General features: G+C 40.2%; 1 protein-coding gene across 1 annotated transcript in view; it reads left to right on the top strand.

The window, feature by feature from the left end:
- WNK3 (WNK lysine deficient protein kinase 3) overlaps window positions 1-16042 on the top strand; it is a 298017-nt gene that overhangs the window by 207045 nt on the left and 74930 nt on the right. The window contains exons 14-17 of the mRNA XM_056129973.1: window positions 258-413; window positions 495-546; window positions 5987-6121; window positions 14626-15557. Of these exons, the coding sequence (XP_055985948.1) occupies window positions 258-413; window positions 495-546; window positions 5987-6121; window positions 14626-15557 (1275 nt within the window). The remainder of the gene's footprint in view (window positions 1-257; window positions 414-494; window positions 547-5986; window positions 6122-14625; window positions 15558-16042) is intronic.

The following is a 16042-nucleotide window of genomic DNA, read 5'->3' on the forward strand; positions in this document are numbered from 1 at the left end:
CTACAACAGCAACAGAGGAATGGGAAGGAAATAGTTTCTCTGGCCAGATATGCCAGTTTGACAAATGTTAGTGGTTTCAAAAGAAAACTAATAATTTAATTTATTATGTGGCATTTTGTTTCTGGTTTATGTTAATTATGCTGTGACATTTGGATATAAATACTTAAATTACAATTTTTTAGGATAGTCACCACTAGTATATTATTATAATTTGAAGAAAATTGTTTCTCTTTAATAGACTTTTTGCTTTGGGGCAGGTTGAAGACAACTTTGTGCTGGAAAGTGAGAAAGAAAAATTTGTAGAAGAATTACGGGCTATTATAAGTCAAGCCCAGGATATCCTTCACATCTACTCTGCTACAGATAAGTCCACTGGAATTGACTCTGTTACTTTGGAATCCAACAGTAACGAAGTAAGAGCAATTGCTTAGCACATACATCTTTTCAAATATGTATCATGAGTTTTTAAATTTATCTATTCTTTTTTAATTCAGACAGGATCATCTGAACAAGTACAGATAAATACTGCATCCACTCAAACCAGCAGTAAGTTATTTTTAATAAAATTTCCCTTTTACTCTTTAGTTAAGACATTTGGAAACTTTAATTACATAACTTTGTTTAGAAAGAAGTTATTTTCTGGCACATATGCTGCCCAAGCCCATGCTGCTGGTGCCTATGTGCCAAGCACATGTGGTGTTGGAGCACATTTGTAGATGTGTAAGCAGAGATTTAATAGTCTGGTAATGTAGGCTTCCCCACACTTTGAAAGAACTTTATAACCCAGAAAGAAAAAAAGTAAAAAACACATCGTCTTTCTCCAAATTTTCTCCAAATGTTTCTTTATCTAATGAATTTATGTCTGAGTTGACATAGTATGTTACCAGAAAGTAGTCATAGTACTGATTGCCTTTAACAAATTTAATGTTTGAACTTATTTGATAATGTTTTTTAAAAAAATTATTTTTGGCTCCAGAGCAATAGGGGAGAGCACTGGCCTTGCATGCAGCCAACCCAAATTTGTTCCCCAGCATCCCATATGGTCCTCTGAGCACCACCAGCAGTAATTTTTGAGTACAGAGCCAGGAGTAACCCCAAAGCTTTGAAGGGTGTAACCTAAAAAAAAGACAAAAAAGAATATTTCCTGGCACATATGCTGCCCAAGCCCATGTGCTGCTGGTGCCTACGTACCAAGCACATGTGGTGTTGGAGCACATTTGTAGATGTGTAAACACTGGGTCCCCCCGCGGCTCTCTCTCATGCAACCTGCGTTTGGTGGTTTCGGGCCACTTCCCCACCCAGGACGGCCAATGCCATGTTTGGATGAAGGAGAAAACAAGGGCCAGGCTGGTTGGTGATCAGTTGCCATTTATTCCATTCTCCCCATGTGCCTGTTCCAGTCTCACTAAGCCCCTCATTCTAGTCTCACACTGCCTCTCATTCCTGTATCCTCCTGTCCCCCATGCTAGTCTCTCCATACTCCATTTCGCAGTCCTCATCTCTTTCTAGTCTCTTACCAGCCTCCCAGCATTGGGGGTAGCACAATCAACATATGAAAGCCCAGTTCTTTTATTTTTATTTATTATTTTTTATTGAATCACCATGAGATTTAGTTACAAGCTTTCACGATCAAGTTTCAATCATACAATGATCAAAAACCCATCCCTCCACCAGGGCACATTCTCCACCACCAATGGCTCCAGTATACCTCCCCTTTGCAACCCTCCCCCTGCCTCCATGGCAGACAATTTCCCCCATACTCTCTCTCTACTTTTGGGGATTAACTGAGAGGTTATCATGTTTGGTCCTTTATCTACTTTCAACATAGCGAGATGTCTCCAAGAGAGCCACTGTACAAGCTTAATGTATCTCTTACTGTGTCCATACAAAATAACTAATATTAAGAAGTAGAATTAAATGCTGAAAGTAGTTAATTCCACTTCTTAATATTAGTTATTTTGTATGGACACAGTAAGAGATACATTAAGCTTGTAGGGCGCTCTCTTGGGGACATCTCACTATAGATCTCAGACTGCAGTGCTCAGGCCAGATAATCTTTCCTAACCTTAGCAGGGTTTGAATCTAGATTTTACTTTTTGGATCATGACAGAATTTGTCCATGACTATGCTAGTAACTTATAGTTAAGTAGCATGATGCTTTGGCCTGGCCTATTTCGATGCCAGGGTAACTCATAGCTTGCCCTGGGTCCATCCAGTCCCTCATTGGGACTCTGCTTTTGGGTTGTTAGGAAGTAAGGGCAACTGAGGCTTAAGTTGAGAGAACAGATGCCCGGGAGTGAATATCATTTAGAGTCAATTAACTCCCAAGTTACAAAAGCATAGCATTAACTGTCTTCCTGTGTCTATCCAAAAAGGACATTGCTTACCACTCCTGGGAATATATCCCAGAGCGGCAAAAAAGTATAGTCAAAATGACATCTGCACTTATATGTTCATTGCAGCACTGTTTACAATAGCCAGAATATGGAAAAAATCCGAGTGCCCGAGAACAGATGACTGGTTAAAGAAACTGGTACATCTACACAATGGAATACTATGCAGCTGTTAGAAAAGATGAAGTCATGAACTTTGCATATAAGTGGATCAACATGGAAAGTATCATGCTAAGTAAAATGAGTCAAAAAGAGAGAGATAGACATAGAAAGATTGCACTCATCTGTGGAATATAAAGTAACAGAATGGGTGACTAGCACCCAAGAATAGTAGAGATAAGTACCATAGGTTTGCTTCACGACTTGGAAGCTGACTTCACATTCTGGAGGAAAAGGCAGATCAGACAGAGAAGGGAACACCAAGTAAAGTGTGGTTGGAGGACCCACTTGGGATGGGAAATACGTGCTGAAAGTAGTCTATAGATCAAACACGATGGCCACTCAATACTCCTATTGCAAACCACAACACCCAAAAGGAGAGAGAGAACAAAAGGGAATGCTCTGCCATAGAGGCAGGGTGGAGGGGGGATGGGTTGTGGGGGATGGGAGGAATACTGGGATCATTGGTGGCGGAGAATGGGCCTTGGTGGAGGGATGGGTACTCGAGAATTGTATGACTGAAACACAAGCAGGAAAGTTTGTAAGTCTGTAACTGTACATCACGGTGATTCACTAATAAAATTTTTTTTAAAACACATTGTTCTGAATTAACTATGCAGAGGACTTAAGGAGAATAGAAGGCAATATTTACAAGTTAACAGAGTCTGATTTGGAGATAAAGGTGATTGGGGAAGCAAAGCACAAAGAAAGAGGTTACAAATAAACACAGAGGAATGGGAGCACTGTGATGGGAGTAACCCAATAAACCTAAGCTCCCTGTGGGAAGGAAGAGAGGACAATACAATCTTATCCTACAGGAACACATTTGTAGCTTGCATCTCCCCTCTTGAGATGTGTACTGGGGCTCTCTCTGCCTTTGGAGTAGCCCGTGTTCTCTTGAACACCTTGCTCTTACTCTCACTTGTCTCTCACTCATTTCCCTTCCTCCAACACTCCAAATAAAATCTGTTATTACTTCACAAAAAATTCCTAATATGAGATGGGCAAATACATTCTTTGTTTGGTTAGTTTTGGGTTTTGGTTTTGGTAACATACTCAAGCGGTGTTCAGAAATTGATCCTTTGGTGCTTAGGGGATCTCTCCCAGTAGTGCTTTGGGTCAGTCCCAGTGGTACTTAATTGACCATGAAGTGCCAGTGATCTAACCCCCGACCTCCTGAATACAACGTATTGCACTCAGCCCATTGAGTTATCTTTTTTGGGGCTCTGGACAGGAAATGTCTTTTGGGGGAGGGATGTCAGAAACTTTTTTAATTAAAATGATCATGTTCTAAGCTTGCCTTATATTTAATAAGTGTCTATCTTGGTTTTTATTTCACCAGTGATATGCTTCAACCTGCTTTGATCACTGAAACTGGAAATGGGGACTCCATGTTTCTGATAGATTTTTCTCTCCATTTTTCTCAGTTCTGACTGGGCATATTTGGAGTATCTGGGATGGGGAGACGAGACATAGAAAAACAAAGACCTCTCAATGAATTATAACAACATGAAAATGTAGCTGCAGATGGTATGAGAGTCATGGAACCTAATATCATTAGTCTGAAATTTTGTCCTCCATTTTATTATCTTGTTAGCAGAGGTCTGAGCAGATTTCTGATTGACAAAATAGGCCCAATCTTAAAAGAATTAGTGGGCCAGAGAGATAGATGAAAGAGCTGGAGCAAATGCTTTGCATGCAGAAGTCATGGGTTCAGTCAATGTTGCTGCATGCTTTCCTGTGCTTTGAGCCCAGGAGTAGTCCTGAAGTTCCTCTGGGTATACTCCAAAAAAACAAAAAAAGACAAAATTACTTATTTGAATAAAATTTCTCCAGTATAGTTGGCTGTTGGTTTAATTTCCTTTTGTATTTTGGGCCACACCTATTTGTGTTCAGGGCTTATTCCTATTTCTGCACTCCAGGGTACATTCCTGGCAGGGTTCCAGGAACCATATGTAGTGCTGAGAATCGAAACTGTGTTGGTCAAAGGAAAATCAAGTACTCTACCTGCTGTACTATTGCTCCAATGATACTTGGCTTTTTTAAAGTTTTTTTTCAAGATGGTACCCAGTGTAGCTCAGGGCTTACTCCAGGCTCTGTGCTCAAAAATCATTCCAGTGGTTCTCAAAGTTTCATATACAGTGCCTGGAATTGAACTGTCATCAGCCACATGCAAGGGAAACATCCTTACCACAGTACTATCTTTCTAGCCCCTGGTTGGGTTTTTTTTAACATTTACAGTTCTATAGATTTTAATACTTACATATAAAGACCACTATAGTTAGGATACAGAATGGAGATCGGCTTTAAGTAAAAGGTGCTTTCCATTTTTCCCCACAAAGTATCTTTCAATGTTACTCATAAATCATTCAGGAGTACTATTTGGGTGTAAATCAAGATAAACAGGTATTTTAACCTGTTCTTTAATGTTTTCTATTTTTTGTATTTTTATTAATGTACTATTATTTAGAAAGTTGTTTCTAGTTGATTTTTAGCCACACTATGTTTTAACTGGCAGGCTACCGAATGTAGCCTGCCCACACGGCAGTCTGGCAAACTCCCCGTGGCGTACCCAATATGCCAAATACCAGTAACAATGATGGGTCTCATTCTCCTAAAGAGCCTTGAATATAACCTCAGGGCCAGGATGAAGGAGACGTTACTGGGGCCTGCTCGAGGCAATCAACGAGTAACAGGATGATCTGTGATCTGTGATCTGTGATGTTTTAACACTACTCCTACCACTAATGTCAAATTCTCTTCACCAGTGTCCACAGTTCGCTCCCATTCCCCCTACCCTCCAGGCTACTTCTCTGACAGGCACATAATTTTGGTTGTTGTGGTTTGGAAATCCTGCTTTTATTGTTGATTCTGACATTTGAATATATAGCTATATCATTCTTCTACACCACCTTAGGCTCTTTACCCTTCCCCCCCCCCAATTACTTCCTGTCCTCCTCTACATACTCCCACCATCGATTTCTTTTTTCTCTGTCCTCCTCCCTTTATTTTAGGGTCAAAGGTTATCTAAGATCCTCTATTTACTGCATTGCATTCCCTTTTCCCATTATTCTGTTTACTACAGATAAGCAAGAATACCCTGTGTTTGTCCTTCTTCTGGCTTCCGTATTTTCTACTTCCATCCAAGTTGCAGGAAATTGTGTTATTTTATCATTCCAAGTAGCTTCATTGTATTCCATTGTGGACACAAAACATGGCTTCATAATCCATTCGTTAGATACCTACGTGGATTCCATATCTTAGAAATTATACTAAGTGCTTCAGTGTATAATAGTGTGCATGTCCTTTTGAATATTTTTTGTGTCCTGGGGGTAGATATATTCAAGTGGAATTCCTTAACCAACTTTTCATTTTCAAAGGTAAGCATATTGACAACTGCTCAGTATATTAAGTTCTCATAATTCTTTCTATAGATGAATCTGCTCCTCAGTCATCTCCTGTTGGTCGATGGCGATTCTGTATCAACCAAACAATAAGAAACCGTGAGACTCAATCTCCTTCTCCTCACCAGTTCAGACCTTCAGTACCTGGGCTACTTCCACTTTCTAGTAAGCTTTAATTCTGTCTATTTTGTCCACTGGTGGAAGATAGGGTGAAAATATGTACCATTAATTTAACATGTTTTATGGTTATTTTATGCTTATGAAAATTTTGTGTTTTATATTAAGATTACAGTGAACTGAAGCTATTTTTAATTTTTTTATTAAATCATTGTGAGCTACACTTACAAACCTTTCATGTTTGAGTTTCAGTTACACAATGATTGAAGACCCATCCCTCCACCAGTGTATATTTTCCACCACTGATTTCCCCAGTATTCTTTCCCCACCATGTACCACCCCACTCCCTGACTCTATGTCAATTTTCCTCTTAGTCTCTCTCTTATTATGAGTATTATGGTTTGCAGTACAGACATGAGAGGCCATCATGTTTGGTCCTTTATCTACTTAGAGCACACATCTTGCATCCCAAGCAATCCCTCCAATCATCATTGATTTAGTGATCCCTTCTCTATTCGAGCTGCCTCCTCCAGCTCCTAAGACAGGCTTCCAACCGTGGAGTAAACTTTCTGGCCCTTGTCTCTACTGTCCTTGGGTGTTAGTCACATATTATGATACATTGTATTCCACAAAGGAGGGCTAATAACAATTCAATGTCTGTCCCTCTCTTTCTGACTCATTTCATTTGGCATGATACTCTCCATGACCATCCTTTTATAAGCAAATTTCATGACTTCATCTTTTCTAACAGATGCACAGTATTCCATTGTGTAGATGGACCAAAGTTTATCTAACCATTCATTGGATCTCGTGCACTCGGGTTGTTTCCAGATTCTTGCTATTGTGAACAATGCTGCAATAAATGTACAGGTGCAGATATCATTCCTACTGTGCTTTTTTTTTTGCATTCTCTGGATGTATTCCCACAAGTAGTATTGCTGGGTTAAATGGGAGCTCATTTTCTAATTTTTTGAGAAATGTTCATATTGCTTTCCAAAAAGACTGAACCAGTTGCCATTCCCACCGACAATAAAGGATAGTCCTTCTCCCCACATCCACACCAAAAACACTTGCTTTTGTTCTTTTGGATATGTGCTAGTCACTGTGGTGTGAGATGATATCTCATTGATGTTTTGATCTGCATCTCCGTAATGATTAGTGATGCATTTTGTCATGTGCCTTTTGGCCATTCGGATTTCTTTTTTGAGAAAGTTTCTGTTCATTTTATCGCCTCTTTTTCTGGTGGGATTGGATGTTTTCTTCTCATAGAGTTCAACCTGTGCCTTGTATATCCTTGATATTAATTCCTTATCAGAAGGGTATTGGGTGAATATTCTTTCCCACTCTGTAGACTATCTTTGTATCCTGGTCACTGTTTCTTTTGAGGTGCAGAAGCTTCTTAGTTTAAGATAGTCCCATTTGTTTATCTCTGCTTTCACTTGCTTGGTCAGTAGCATTTCATCTTTGAAGTTACCTGTGGCTTCAGTGTCATGGAGGGTTTTGCCGACCTTTTCTTCAATATACCTTATGGATTCTGGTCTGATTTTGAGGTCTTTAATCCATTTTGATCTGGTATTATGTAGAGGTTTGAGCCCATTTTTTTTTTCATGTAGCTGTCCAGTTTTGCCAGCACTATTGGGTAGAGGCTTTCTTGTTTCACGTTCGTTATATTTCTTGCTCCCTTATCAAAGATTAGATGATCATTTATTAGAGGGAGATTTTAAGGATAATCAGCCCTATTCCATTGGTCTGTGGATCTGTCTTTATTTAATACCATGCTGTTTTAATTATTACTGCTTTGTACTGCAGTTTGCATTTGGGGAGGGTGATGCCTCCCATCTTTTATTTTTTCCCAAGAAGTACTTTACCTACTTAGTTAAGATGAGTCCAAGGTCCTTGATTATTTGAGGCATGATTGTGAATGGGATTGTTTTTTATATCACTTTCTTCTCTCATTATTTGCATTTTGGAAATCCATGCACTTTCGTGTATTGATCTTATAGCCTGCGACTTACTATAAATTATTATAGTCTGTCGTTTCTAGGAGCTTCTTGGCAGAGGCTTCATGGTTTTCTAAGTATACTATCATGTCATCTGCAAATGGTGAGAGTTGCTTTCTTCCTTTCCTATATGGATGACCTTAATATCTTTTTCTTGCCTAACTGCTATGCCAAGTATTTCCAGTACTATATTGAATAGAAGTGGTGACAGTGGGAATTCTTGTATTGTCCATGATCTTAGAGGGAAGGCACTTAGTTTTTTCCCATTGAGGATAATGTTTGCCGATGGCTTATGGCAGATGACTTTGATGATATTGAGGAAAGTTCCTTCAATTCCCATTTTCTGAGAATTTTCATCATAAACAGGTCCTGGGTTTTGTCAAGTGCTTTCTCTGCATCTATTGATATGATCATATGGTTTTTATTATTTCTTTTATTGATATGATGGATTATGATGATTGATTTGTGAATATTAAACCATCCTTGCATCCATGGGATGAATTCCACTTGGTCATGGTATATGATCTTTTTGATGAGTTGTTGGATTCTATTTGTTAATGTTTGGTTGAAGATCTTCACATCTCTGTTTATTAGGGATATCAGCCTGCAATTTTCTTGTTTCGTGGTATCTGTGTTTGCTTTTGTATTAGGGTGATATGTTCCTCATAGAAACTATGTGCGAGAGTTTCTGTGTTTTCAGTTTCCTGAAAAAGCTTGAAAAAGACTGGCAATAGGTTCTCTTTAAATGTCTGGATGAATTTGCTAGTGAATTAATATGGACCTTGGATTTTATTCTTGGGAAGACTTTTGATTAAATTTGTTTTCAATTTCCTTAATAGGTTGACTCTGATATTCAAAATTTTATTGGCTCAGCCTTGGGAGGTTATAGGAATCCAGGAATTGATCCATTTCTTCTAGGTTCTCTTGTTTCATGGCATACCGACTTTCAAAGCAATCTCTGATAATCTGTTGAATTTCTTTGGTTTCTGTTATGGTGTCCCACTTTTCATTTCTGATTCAGTCTATTAGAGTTCTCTCTTTCTTTTTCTTTGTTGGTCTTGCTGGTGTTTTATCAATTTTCTTTATTTTTTCTAAGAAAAAATAAGTCTTGGCTTCATTGATATTTCAAATTGTTTTTTGGGTTTCCATGTCATTAATTTTTGCTCTAATTTTTATTAGAGGCTCTTTCAGGGTCCGGGGAAAGAAGCCCGTTATTGATGCTGTTTTTGGCATATCGAATCCGCCATGGGTAGCTTGTCAGGCTCTGTCGTGCTCCAGGAAATACTGCATCACTCTTCCAGGAACTTTGGTTTATAGTGTCTGGATCTTGGCCATTAATGAGATTACATGGCACTGGGGGCAGTTTGTGGGTGTGACTGCCACGCTACTGGAAAACTGGGTGTCTGGGTGGAGGAGGCCCAGCCCCGATCTGAGCAGGCTTGGAGATTTCAGCCATGCATACCATATACCTGGGTTCCTCTGCCAGTTCCTTCATGCGTGAGGCTCGTCTGAGCATGTGGGTAGTGGCCTTCAGCATGGTTTTGGCTAGGTTCTGGAGGTTTTCGACTGCTGGAGTTCTGCTTGGGGCTGGAGAGAGATTCAGCCTGCCCCCTCCGAGGGGGCCTGGTGAAGATAGCCTGGCAAGTGGGCAGGAGATTCTGCATCACTCTCTTCTGGGAGCTTTATTTTATAGTCTCTGAATATTGGCCGTTGATAAGATTACATGGTGCCAGGTGTGGTGTGTGGGTGTGGCTGCCAAGCTACTGGGAAACCAGGGACCTCAGTGGAGGAAATCTGAGCAGGCTTGGAGATCTCACCCACAGGTCCCGCTTACCTGGGTTCCTCTGTTGGTTCCCTCATGGGCGAGGCGTGTCCGAGTGTGTGGAGAGTGGCTTTCAGCATGGCTATGGCTGGGTTCTGGAGGTTTTTCTGCTGCCGGGGCTCTGGTTGGGGTTGGAAGGGAAACTCAGTCCTGGGATGAATGAAGATGTTACTTATGCCCACTTGAGCCAATCAATGAACAATGGAACCACAAGTGACAAGTGACAATTTTTATTAGTTCTTTCCTCCTGCCTGTATTGGGCTCTTTTGGTTCATCCTTTTCTAATTTATTGAGCTGTGAAGTCAAGTTATTTATATGGGCGCATTCTTCCTTCGTGAGAGCTATAAATTTTCCCGTTGACACTCCTTTAACTTTGTCCCACAAGTTCTGGTAGCTCGTGTCTTCATTCTCATTTGTTTTCAGGTATTTTTTTGATTTCTTCCGTGATTTCCTCTCTGACCTACGCCTTGTTCATCATTGAATTTTTTAGTGTCTAGGTGTTTGATTTGATTCCTGTTTCTGTATGTGATTAGCTTCTGTCTTCAGTGCATCATCATCCGTAAAGATAGTTGATACAGTTTCTATCTTCCTGATTCTATTGAGGTATGTTTTGTGGCCCAGCACATGGTCTATCTTGGAAAATGTTTCATGTGCACTGGGGGAATGTAAAGTCTAGTATATATCTATTAGCTCTCTCTCTCTCTTCCATTTCTTATGTCAAAACCAGTACTTCCTTGCTGAATTTTAATCTTGTTGATCTATCAAGAGCTGATACGTTGGTGTTAAAGTCTCCCAATGACTATTGTTTTGTTACCAATGTCCTCCTTGAAGTCCATTAGCAGTTGTTTTAAGTATTTTGCTGGTCCCTCATTGGGTGCATATATTTATAGGACTGTGATTTTTTTCCTGATGTGCGTATCCATTCATTATTAAAAATGGCCTTCACTGTCCTTCCTAATATTTTTCAGCCTGAAATCTATGTTGTTAGATAATAGTATGGATACACTGGCTTTTGTGAGGGAGATATTTGCTTGAAGGATTGTTTTCCATACTCTGACTTTGAGTCTGTGCTTGGACTGACTGATCAGATGTGTTTCTTGTAGGCAGCAGAATTTTGGGTTCAGCTTTTTAGTCCACTTTGCCACTCTGTGTCTCTTAATTGGTGTACTTAGACCATTGACATTGAGAGAGATTATTGTCATGTGTTTGTGTGCCATCTTTCTGCCATCTTTCTGTAGATGTTTGTTGTGCTTTTATTTATTTTTTTGTAGAAGTACTGCTATTTATTCAGCCACTGATTAGCTGATTGAATTGGGCATGAATTCCACCTTAATTTTTTTTTAATTTTTATATTTATTTATTGAATCATTGTGGGAAAAGTTACTAAGCTTTCAGGTTTAAGTCTCGGTCATACAAGGATCAAACACCTTTTCCTTCCTTCACCAGTACTCATTTTTCACCACCAAGAACCCCAATATACCCCCCACCCCTCCAAATGCCTGTGAGGCAGATGATTTCTACTTAACTCTTCTCTACATTGATTACATTCATTATTTCAACAAAAGATGCACCATTATTGTTTAGAATTTCCCCCCAAATAATCAGAATTGCTGAAAAGGCATTGTGAAATATTTTGTTTTCTATAGCTGGTTATGAGAATCATATAATGTCACGCGGCCACAATTTTGGATTTCTGCAAAGAGCCAGATAATTATGAGATTGGTTTCTGTGTGTCTGGTGTTATGGCCGTAACTCATGACCTTGGTAGGGCGTGAAGGATGTGCTGGTACTGCCTCCCTTCCCATGAGACTGCAGTTGCCCAGTCACCGTCAGCTTGTACCTGGCTTTCCTATAAACTCTGAGGTGGCAGCCACCTTGCTGCCAGGGGGTAAAAAGGTGGAAGAGGGCAACACCCTTTCCCTCCTGGGGAGGCATGGCACCGTAGTTTCATGCATGGTCCATTCACTTTTCTGCTGCAAGCTGCCTGGTTCTGGATTAAGTCCTTTTGCCTCTGGAGCCATGGCCGTGCCAGAGAGCTGCTTGTGGGGGCAACTCATGACCTCAATAGGGCGTGAAGGATGAGCCGGTACCGCCCCCCTTCCCATGAGTCTGTAGTTGCCCCGTCACGGCCAGCTCATATCTGGCTTTCCAATAAGCTCTGAGGCAGCGGCCACCTTGTATGCAGTCCAGATGCATTTCCGCCAAAAGCCGCTGGGTTTCAAGATTTGTTTCTGAGTCTTTGGTGTCATGGCTATTAATCAGCTTGATCAGGAGCTGGAGAGGCCGTTTGTAAGTGGCAACTCCGGGTCTCATTGGGATGGGGAAAAAGAGTCGGCTCCACCCCCATGTGGTGAGGCCCCGTGTGTCTCGTCACTGCAGTCCCAAACCAGACTGTTCAGTGGCCTCTGGAGGATGGTGGTCACCAGGCTGCTAGGGGGACACAGGCCAAGGCATGAAACTTAATCCCACCTGGAATGACCCAGCACCAGTAACCTACTGCAGTAACAGGATGCATTTCTGCCAAAAGCCTTTGGGTTCCGAGATTCATTTCTTAGACTCTGGAATCATGGCCATTAAGCAGTTCGATCAGGAACCAGAGAGGCCATGCCTCCAGTTATATAGCTGAGCCGGAGGTGGTTTGTGGGTGTGTCTCCCACATACCTACTTTTGGCCGTTTACTTTCTTGGTAAACTTTGCCCCAAGTTTTTGGGGTCTGGCCAAAGGCACAGCAGCAATTTTGGGGTATCTGAAAGTCTGACGTTGCCATCAGGCTGCTGATGCACTCACCTCACAGGTACAGATTAACCTGCTGGCAGCACCATACCCTCTTGTTGTGCTTTTAGGGGCTTGTCTTATCTTACAGTAGCCCCTTTATTCCTTCTTTTCAAGTTGGTTTCAAGTCTATGAAGTTCCTGAGCTGTTGTTTATCCATGAAATAGTATATCATTACTTCGAGTTTGAGAGAGAGTTTAGCTGGATAAAGTATTCTTTGTGAGGCATTCATTTCATTGAGTTTTTTTCACTATCCCACCATTGTTTTCAGGCTCAGTTGGTTTCCTCTGATAAGTTTGCTATAAATCAAGGGATGCTCCTTTGTATGTGATTTCCTTCTTTGTCCTTCCTGCTTGTGGAATTGTGTCTCTGTAGTATTTATCATTCTGATTATGATATGTCTTAGACTCTTGTTTTAGGGTTTCTTTTAGCTGGTACCCTTCGGGCTCCTTGGATCTGAATGCCTGTATTCTCTAGCTCTGGGAACTTCTCAGCAATGATATCTTTAACTGCTGCTACTTCATTGGGTTTGCCTCCCTGTCCTTCTGGCACTCCAATGATTCTTATGTTGTTCCTCTTGAGTTTATCCCCTAAGTCTCTGATTTACCCTATAGCTATTTTGAGGTCTTTTCCCATTATATATTGTTCCCTATATGACTTCTGCAGCTCATCTTCAAGCTTACTGATTCTGTCTTCAGCCCTTGTCATTCTACTCTTGAGAGCACCCACTGAGTTTTTAATTTCATTGACTAAATCCTTTTTTAGTGATACTTCTGTTTGTAACTTTATTATTTCTGCTCTCATTTCTTCCTGTATTTTCTTGGATGTCTGTTCCACTGTTTCTTTCATGTTCTCCTTTAATTTATTGGATGCCTGTTCCACTGTTTTCTTGAACTCATTGAGCATTCTCAACATTTCATCTCTAAATTCTCTATCAGATAGATTGTATTCATGGGTATTCCCTGTTGAGGCTTCTGAGTTCTTTTTTTCATCCAAAACTCGAGGTGAGGACAGATTGTATTCGTGGGTATTTCCTGTTGAGGCTTCTGAGCTCTTTTTTTTCATCCCAACCTCGAGGTGATGATTGAGGTATTTCTTCATTTTGCTGTAGTAGTATGGAGGTGGGACCCGCCAGTTCACTATCAATGTCCCCCTCTCTCTCTGAGAGAAATGATTCTGGATGAGCTCAGTCTAAGTTGATCGCCTTTTTCCCCTTCTGTAATACTAACTTTCTCTTTGGTTCTTCTCTGTGATTTATGTTAGGGCTCTGGTGCAGCTTCAGGGAATGTGTTCTTTTTGTTCTTTTATATTACGCTCATTCAGATTCTTGTGTTCACCATTATTTTGGTAAGATTGGAATAGGTTAGTGGACTATTGGCCTAATGTGTTTGGAATAGTCAGGTTGTCCTCTTCAGAATTAGATAATGGAGATTGAGATGTGAGTTCAAAATGTTGGAAAAGGGGAAAATAAATGCAACCTCTGTCCTGGAGGCCACATTCACCCCCGCCACCACTGTACCTGTGGGGCCGCGTAGGTGCCTTTGCAGAATTAAAGACCCACTACTCATGCAACTCTAAGACTTGCCAGGATTCCCTCTAGCCTAGGTGCTCGGGAGGTGCCTTAGCCAAGAGGGGGTCTTGTAGTTCCCTGGGTCTGCTTGCTGGGCACTCTGCTCAGGAGGCCATGACCCCCACCACCTTGAAGCTATTTTAAAGGTAATGTTTATCGAAAGGTTTCCTTCATGCCTTGACAGATTGAATTTATATTTTGAGTCTTGCTTATAGCAATATTTTGTTTCATTTTTTATTTAAGTTATCTTTTCTGATTTTTTTAATTTTTGTAAAACATGTTAGGAAATGTTTTCATTTGCTACTTTCTCCTATCCATTTGTGTTTGAGTGCAGTTTGTGGTTTTTACTGATCAATAAGTGCTTAGACATTGTTTGTTATTATTCCAGGTCCAAGAAGCACAAGTACCAGTAAAATATCACAGAACACACTGCTCACTCTAGAAAATTCATGTCAGCATGTACTTTCCACCTCTGAATCAAAACATAAGGATGTAGTTGATGGTAAGGTTTCTGAATTTTCCAGTGTGAGAACTAAGGAGCCAGTTATACATTATCAAGTGGAAGAGGACAGATCGATGATGGGACCAGTTGCCAGTATCATTTATGCTTCTACTTCAGTTTGTGCACTTCCTGTTGAATCTGAGGGACTCACAAACCAAGCAAGCATATTCCTACCTGTATATACATATCAACAACCTGCCAATCAGGCTGATGTACTTAGGGTCACTACTGGTGAGTCAACTCAAGGTACAGGTAACTCTCTTACAACTTCAGGACTTATGTCTGATCAAGAGTTTAAATCTTTATCGGTACAACAAAGAAATGTGGCCACAGAATTTATTTCTCAGGAAGGAGAAACCACAACAAATACTGAATTAAGTTCTCCTAAGAAAGTCATTTCCATTCAGACTTCTGGCCTTGAAACAACTACCCTTCTAACTAACACTGTCCTGGAATCAGATGGGGAAAGACCTCCAAAAATGGAGTTTACAGACAACCGAATTAAAACTCTGGATGAAAAATTAAGAAACTTGCTTTATCAAGAACACAACATATCTAGCATCTATCTTGAGAGTCAGAAGGATATCATAGACTCTTCATTTTCTTCCTCTGCTGAAGATACCCTTTCCTGTCCAATGCCAGAAGTCATAGACATCAGTCTCTGTGGAATTCAAGATAATCCTACACAGTCCCCTAATTTTCAACAGACAGCCTCTGTGATTCTGTCCAATGTGGCAGTGAGTCAGCCTGCTAACATATCTGTATTCAAAAGAGACATGAATATGATAACTTCTGTACCCAGCGAATTATGTTTACATGTACGTATCTTTCCTTTTTTTGAAACAAAATAGTTTTATTTAAGGAAATTTACTTAGAGAAATGTATCATTTTTATAACCAATCCATTATGTTTTTATAGAAATGCCTCCTGTTCAAAAGTTCTGTGATTTGAAATGAAATTATCTATTAAGAGATTCTAAAATCACAGGTATTTATAAAGGCTATGAGTTAAACTGAATGTTCCCAGGACACCTGAGTAGAGATTACAATGATTTTTAGTAAAAAGAACCTTTTGATGAATTAGTTAGAAACATGTGAGCAATGTTTGTATTTGAATTAATGACAGAAAAGAACAAATTTATAGATTGCTTTAATGGGTAGGAAAGAACTTACTTAAAAATATCTGTTGTAGGGCCAGAGCATTAGTACTGAGGGTAGGGCACTTGTCTTGCATGCAGCAGAATGGGGTTAATCCCCAACATCTCTTATGATCCGCTTTGCACCGCCAGGAGTAATTTTTGAGT

The sequence above is a fragment of the Sorex fumeus genome, unplaced genomic scaffold, assembly GCF_029834395.1.
Source record: "Sorex fumeus unplaced genomic scaffold, SorFum_2.1 ptg000073l, whole genome shotgun sequence".
NCBI classification, from domain to species: Eukaryota; Metazoa; Chordata; class Mammalia; order Eulipotyphla; family Soricidae; genus Sorex; species Sorex fumeus.